Source organism: Plasmodium gaboni, chromosome 6 (assembly GCF_001602025.1).
Source record: "Plasmodium gaboni strain SY75 chromosome 6, whole genome shotgun sequence".
Lineage (NCBI taxonomy): Eukaryota > Apicomplexa > Aconoidasida > Haemosporida > Plasmodiidae > Plasmodium > Plasmodium gaboni.
The window spans coordinates 256,275-263,784 of NC_031486.1; the positions used below are offsets into that span (position 1 = coordinate 256,275).

Genomic DNA, 7,510 nt, shown 5'->3' on the forward strand with positions numbered 1-7,510 from the left:
GAGAAGAAGAAAAAATTATTAATAAAAATAAAACAAAAGATATAGATGATATATATATGAATGACAATGTTAATGTTAATGATAATGATAATGTTAATGATAATGATAATGTTAATGTTAATGATAATGTTAATGTTAATGATAATGTTATAGGTTCACATAATCCAACTGACACTTATAATAATAAAAAAAAGAATGCATGTGAAAAAATAACTGAAAAACAAATATCACATTGTTTAAATTATTCAAAGAAAGAACTATATAGTAATAAAAATACAAACTCTTATGAAAATAATAATATAGTTACACATATCAATAATAATTTAGATGATGTATTTGCCAAAAAAAAATGTAAAGATGTGCATGTGGATAAATATTGTTATAACTATGATAATATAAGAAATAAAAATATTTTGGATAATTTAAATATTAATCATTTAGCTTATATATTATCAACATTATGTAAATTAAATATACATGATGAATATATTTATAATAAATGTGTTATAAATATAAGAAAGAAAATATTTAAAATGAATTCTAAATGTTTATCTATTTATCTTTTATATATAAGTAAATTTAATATAATTCAAGATATATATATAAAAAATATTATAGCTAGCTGTTATAAATTGCAATATGAAAAAAAACAAAAAATTACAAATATTAAAATAAATATAAATAATAATATATTTTTAAAAATGAATCATTTATATAAACAACTACTATCAAATGATATTATTAATTCAATATATATTATCAGATGTTTAATAAAAAATGATGTAGATATGATAAAAAATAATATGAATCATGGAACGAATTCAAATAATAGCTATAACAATATATATGTAATATATTTTAATTTGCTATATATATATAATAGCCTTTGTTCATCAAACAATTATAACATTTTATCAAATAATATTAATAGAGATAAGAATGTAAATACATGTAATAATAATAGTAATAATAATAGTAATAATAATAATAATAATAGTAATAATTATACTTGTCGTGTGAATAAAAATGAACACTACAAAATAAACAAAAAATGCCCTTCTTATATTTCTGATGATGATAATAATATTATAAAAATGGATGATATATATTTTGAAGAACAAGATAATATTATAAAAACAAGAGAATTAAATATACACACTTCTTGCATACTTTTAAATAGCTTATCTTATTTATTAACACATGTATATTTTTATAATGAAAAATATTATAATATAATATATTATTTATTACTATATAATTTTAAATATGTTTTTAAAAAATTAAAATTAAAATATCCAATTTATCATTTATTATATAATTTAACAGATTTAAATAATAATGAACAAGAAATAAAAAATATTGTTCAAGATATTATGGATTCAGCAAGTCTAAGACAATTATATATGTCTATATTAATGTTATATTATTTGAATCCATTACAAGTATCTATTAAAAGTATACAAAATAATATTCTTAATAAATATCCTTTATTTTTATTACAATATATATACTTTTTTTTGAAATATAGTCCTATATTATCATTTGAAAAATATCGTTCTATTTATAATTCTTTGAATAATATAAAATTTATTTATTATAATGATGACTATCCTCACAATAATAATAAAAAAAAAATTAATCATAAAAACGTGTGTCATAAAATTGATGATAATAAAAGACCTAACATCTCAACTAGTGAATTAAATGTTTATAATATCATATTAAATATTTTAAGAAAAAAAAATAAATTACAACATTTTAATCTTTCAACAACTTTTAATATTTATATGTATTCAGTGGATATATTAATAACGTCCAAAAAAAAAAAAAAAAAATCATAAAAATGAACGAGTTATTATAAATAAAAATATAACATAATATATAAATATATATATATTTTGCCTTTATAGGGGCACAAAAATTAAATGTATCATTTATTTTTTTGTTTATTTTTTATATATTTATTATATATTTATTATATATTTTTTATATATTTTTTATATATTTATTATATATTTATTATATATTTATTATATATTTATTATATATTTATTATATATTTATTATATATTTATTATATATTTATTATATATTTTTTATTTTGAATCTAGGGCACATAAAATATACATACATATATAAATATATATATATATATATATATATTTATATATTTCTTGATTTGTCATCACCTTTTTATAATGTTCCCTTTTTAATATTTTTGTTAAAATTAAAAAAAAAAAAAAAGTAGTTTTATTTTAATTTTCAACAATATATAAAATGATAATAAATATTATTATATATAAATTTACATATGTAGAAATAATAACTGCATAAAAATTATATGTTGCATTAATATAAACGCTGCCGCAATAAAAAAAAAAAAATCTATATATTATATTTATATATATATATATATATATATATATATATATATATCGCTTGTGTAATAACATAAATATCGGCTTGTAGAATTACAAATTGTTTGACTACCAACTTGAGTAGTTTGAATGGCTCTCTATGAATTGTTGTTATCCACATAAATTTCTGAAAAAAATAAAAATGAAAATGAAAATGAAAATAAATATTATATATAAATAATTATACAAATATATTTAAATATTTAAATATTTAAATATTTACATATTTTTATGTTTTTATATTTTATTTTTTTATTTTTTATCATCACATATTTATTTATTTATTTATTTATATATATATATTTTTTATTTTTTTATTATTTTTTTTTTTTTTTGTATAATTCAGAGAATGAACACAGAAGGGGATTTAGAAAAGAAAATCGGAAATGTAAATATAAATTTAGAAGGCCTAGATAAAATAAAGAAAAACAACTTATTATATATTTTTGATGATATAAAGAAAAGTAATAATGTAGAAGATTTATTATTAAGAATTAAGAAGTGTAATGAGAAAATAAATAATTTAAATATATTTGATGAGGATCCTATAGTAAATTTAAGAAATGATAATAATGATAATGTATTAGTTGATTATATATTTAAAGAAAGAAAGAATAATTATATGATAGGTACTAATATAAATAATAGAGGAGAAATTACTGCAGATTTTGAAATTAATATACCTTATATTTTAAAAACTATAAATAGTTTAGAATTAAAAGCTAATGTTAGTAGTTTTTATACCAATAATTTATCTTTTCGATTTATAAGTCCATATATATATAAATTAAAGAATTTTAAATTAATATTTGAAACAAATTTAAGTAATATAAATAATATAAAATGTAGTTCATATATTTTAAAAACAAATTCATTCAAAACATATTTATTACAGAATAATCATTCTTTTATATGGGAATTAAATTTTAATAGAATATTACATAGAATAGATCGAAATTTAATACCATCAGATAATATTCTTAAATTATGTGATAAATATATAAAGAATACTATAAAATATAATTATAAAATAGATAAATTAAATTATTTAAATACAAATGAACCAGATCAAAAATTTATTTATTATACACCTTATCCTATTTCTGGTTATTATTATGAAATTGAAAATGAAATGTCTTTACCATTTTGTGAAGCAAATTTTTTTAAAAACCATTTTAATTTTTTCTGTGTAAAAAAAATTATGAATAATTTCTTTACATATATTAATATAAGTAATGGAATCAAATATGATTATAATCAAAACAAACCATTTACATTAAATAATTTTAATTTTACTGGTAGTATAGGAAGTTCATTAGTATTAAGAGGATTTGAATATAATAGTATTGGGCATCCTGAACACTGTTATAAGTTTTATAAAAATCAAAATAATTATAAAATAACATATAATTATCTTGGTGCTAACTTCTTTACTAATATTCAACTTATTTTTAAATATATATTTAATATTCAAAATATGAACCCTATGTTATTTTTTTATATACAGTTAGGCAGACTCAGTAATCATTTATATTCATCTATTAATGATCTAATCAAAGATACAAGAATATCTACAGGTATAGGAATTATGGCATATATACAAAAAAATATTTCTCTAGAATTATTTCTCAATTACCCTATTTTATATCACATAACTGACAAAACTAAATTTTTTCAAGTCGGCTTGAATTTTAAGGGAATCTTATGACACCACATGGAATGCAAGCAAAAATGTAAAAAAAAAAAAAAAAAAAATATATATATATATATATATATATTATATGTATATATTATATATATATATTATATATATTTGTCATATTTAAAATGTTACACATCCTTTTTATTTTTTTTTAAAACAATATTTATATATTAATTTTTTTTATTAATTTTTTTATGAAACCCTCATCTTTTTATAAGTCTTATATTTTTAACATTTTTTTGTTATGTGAAATAAATAAATAAATATATATAAACATAATTTTACAAATGAAAAAAAAAAAAAAAAAAAAAAAAAAAAAATTATATATATATATATTATATATATTATTGTGGGGAATAAAAATTTCCCGCTGTTCTTATAAATATATATATCTATCTATTTATTCATTTATTCATTAAATTAACTAAAAAATAAAATCAATTCAATAAATTGACATCCTCAGTTTTTCCCTTTTTCATACAAATGTTCATTCTACCAAAAAAAAAAAAAAAAAAAAAAAAAAAAAATTATGAACAGGTAAGGTAAATAAAAATAAAAACATACAATTAAATGTTTCATTATATTGAATTATAATTTTAATAGTCTTTTATTTATATAAAACATTTAATATATATATATATATATATATTTGTGTGTATAATATCTTTTAATTTATGAAAAAGTATACTTTCTTTTTTTTTATGATATAACATATTATCTTACCTCTTTATAATATTTATTCGTTTCATAAAGAGACTGAGTTATTGGAACAAATGCCATTAAGAATATCAGACCGTAAAAATATCTCATTATAGGTATTCTAATTCCTTTAGGGCAATTATCTTTATACACATTTTCTTCTACATTTTTTTTTTGTTCTTCATTATTTTTATTCTCCGTACTTGCCGTTCTTTTGAACATGTGATTTCCATTTTTATTCAATAAAGAAAACATGTTTGTGCGAATTATTGTTTGATGCTTTTTTAAAAATAAGATCTTCAAAGAATTCATTTTAAAAAATAAAAAAATAAAAAATATATATATGAAATATATATATGTATATTATAACAGATTGTTAAAAAAAAAAAAAAAATTATACTATTTTCTTATTATGTGTAAAAATTATAAATGCCAATATATTCCTATTATATTCTTAAAAAAAACATGTATTTTTTTTTTTATTTGTTATTCAAATGAATTGGATTAAACATAATATTTTATACTTCATTTTTTTTTTTTTTTTTTCAACATATTCTTACCAATATTAAACAAGTATATCATTTCATCAAATATCTTTTTATATATTTACTTAAAAAAAAAGTGTATTATTTCATATACATGTAGGAAATTGCGTATTTCAAAGAGTAAATAAAAATATATATATATATATATATATAATATTTATATTCTAAATTTATGAAATAACATACTAGTTGTAAAAAGAAATATACATTGTGTTCATTTATATATCCATTACATTCATATAACCATCAAATATTTAAAAAAAACCTGTTAAATTATTTAACACAAAAAAGGTGAAAGTTTATTATTTTTTGAGGACATGTTAATAATATGAATTTTTTTTTTTTTTTTGTATACCAAAAATTTTCTTTTTTCCTTTTATTTACGATTAAAAAAATAAACGTATCATATACTTTTATAAATCTAATTATTTCATATATATATTATATATCTTTTTGACATATTTTTCAATATTTGCTAATTTAAAAAAAAAAGTCATGAATCAGAAAAAAAAAATTATAAAAATGTAAGGAATATATATTGTTTTTTTTTTTTTTTTGGGGTTTTTTTATTTCAAGATTATAATATATAAAAGTAATAAAAAAAAAAAAGAAATTACACAAAGTTTTAAAAAAGAAAAAAAAAAATATAACATTTATATTGTATATATATATATATAATATGTATTAACAATATGCATTTAAATATTATGATTCTATTTTGTGTAAATTTTACAAGATATTATATGTCTATTTATATGCATATATGTTTATTCGTTTCAAATATTTATAAATATATTTTTAGAACCATTAAATGAATAAAAAAACTTAAACAATATATATATATATATATATATATATATATATTATATATTTATATTTTCATTTTTATTACCATTTGGTTGTATATCATTTTTTACATATTTTACTCATAAAATATAAAACCCTATTTATTCTATTTCTATTAAGTAATCTTTAATTTCATTTTGTGATAAAATCTTGAATGGTTTATTATCATAGGCTACACCAATTTCAATATTTTTTTCATTCAATACTCCTTCATAACTTTCTTTTAAAGTTAAGATAGCTGTATGAATTGCATCTTCTATTTCGATGTCTTTATTATATCTTTTTTCTAAAAAGGACATATTGTTTTGATAATCTTTTCCTACACAAGTTGCCATCCAATTAAAATAACATCCAGAGGGATCGACTTGATACAAATGGTATCCATATACATCAACCCCACATATTAATAAAGATAAACCAAATGGTCTTACACCACCTGTTTGTGTAAATTCTTGAACTATGGATGCAATTATTTTTACTAATTCTTTAACTAATATTTCACTTCCATATTGTAAAGAATATCTTATGGCTTCTTTTCTTGCCCTTTTTAATAATACACGGAAATCTCCAGGCATTCCTGCATATACAATACCTATATGTTCACTTATTTGTTGTATTTTGAATATGCTATTTTCTTCTATTAATTCATTTGGGCTTTTCTTTTCAGTAGCAATTATCACACCATTTTTGGCTCTAATACCTACATGGAGGGAAAAAAAAATATATATATATATATAAATATATGTATAGTTATATATGGTATATGATATACAATAAATTAAAATATATTATATATATATAATATATATGTACATATTAAAATTTTATATCCAATTATATATTTATCAATATATTCACATATTGTACACAAGAAACATAAAATAGCCAAATGTTTTGAATTAAATAAAAATTATATGAACAAGTCAGGTAATTTCAAAAAAAAAAAAAAAAAAAAAAAAAATTTACCTAAAGCTGGCGAGCTGCTAGATACTCTATTAAGAGCATATTCAATTTGAACTAATTTCCCTGTTGGACTAAAAGTTGTTAAAGAAAAACTATATTCACCATCTGCCATTTTATTTAATTAAACAAAAGAAAAAGAAAGAAAAGAAACTTTTATTCAAAAAAAAAAAAAAAAATAATAAAATTGAATATATATATGTATATATATATAAGTGTTTATTTTTTTTTTAAATAAATGTTTATCTAAAGAAAAAAAATATAATAAATAAAACATATATATATATGTATATATAAAATATTTCGTATATATATATATATATATTATTTATTATTATTAT

The 7,510-nt window shown here is 16.7% G+C and overlaps 4 protein-coding genes across 4 annotated transcripts in view; 2 read left to right on the forward strand and 2 right to left on the reverse strand.

Moving 5' to 3' along the window:
• Positions 1-1,841, forward strand: part of PGSY75_0608300 (hypothetical protein) — a gene marked incomplete at both ends in the record, with an annotated part of 4,098 nt that extends 2,257 nt beyond the window's left edge. The window contains one exon of the mRNA XM_018784664.1: positions 1-1,841. This exon is cut by the window's left edge and continues 2,257 nt beyond it. Coding sequence (XP_018642718.1) covers positions 1-1,841 — 1,841 coding nt within the window.
• A 925-nt stretch (positions 1,842-2,766) lies between these two features.
• On the forward strand, positions 2,767-4,125 carry PGSY75_0608310 (putative sorting assembly machinery 50 kDa subunit; the record flags this gene model as incomplete). The annotated part of the gene is made up of 1 exon (XM_018784665.1): positions 2,767-4,125. The coding sequence occupies one exon, from the start codon at positions 2,767-2,769 to the stop codon at positions 4,123-4,125; it is 1,359 nt and encodes a 452-aa protein (XP_018642719.1).
• Positions 4,126-4,578: 453 nt separating this feature from the next.
• PGSY75_0608400 (hypothetical protein) lies at positions 4,579-5,130 on the reverse strand (the record flags this gene model as incomplete). The annotated part of the gene is made up of 2 exons (XM_018784666.1): positions 4,579-4,611; positions 4,843-5,130. 2 exons carry the CDS (start codon positions 5,128-5,130, stop codon positions 4,579-4,581), a joined length of 321 nt encoding a protein of 106 aa, XP_018642720.1.
• A 1,180-nt stretch (positions 5,131-6,310) lies between these two features.
• On the reverse strand, positions 6,311-7,284 carry PGSY75_0608500 (putative proteasome subunit alpha type-2; the record flags this gene model as incomplete). Its single annotated transcript, XM_018784667.1, has 2 exons — positions 6,311-6,909; positions 7,176-7,284. The coding sequence occupies 2 exons, from the start codon at positions 7,282-7,284 to the stop codon at positions 6,311-6,313; spliced, it is 708 nt and encodes a 235-aa protein (XP_018642721.1).
• Positions 7,285-7,510: the final 226 nt, after the last annotated feature.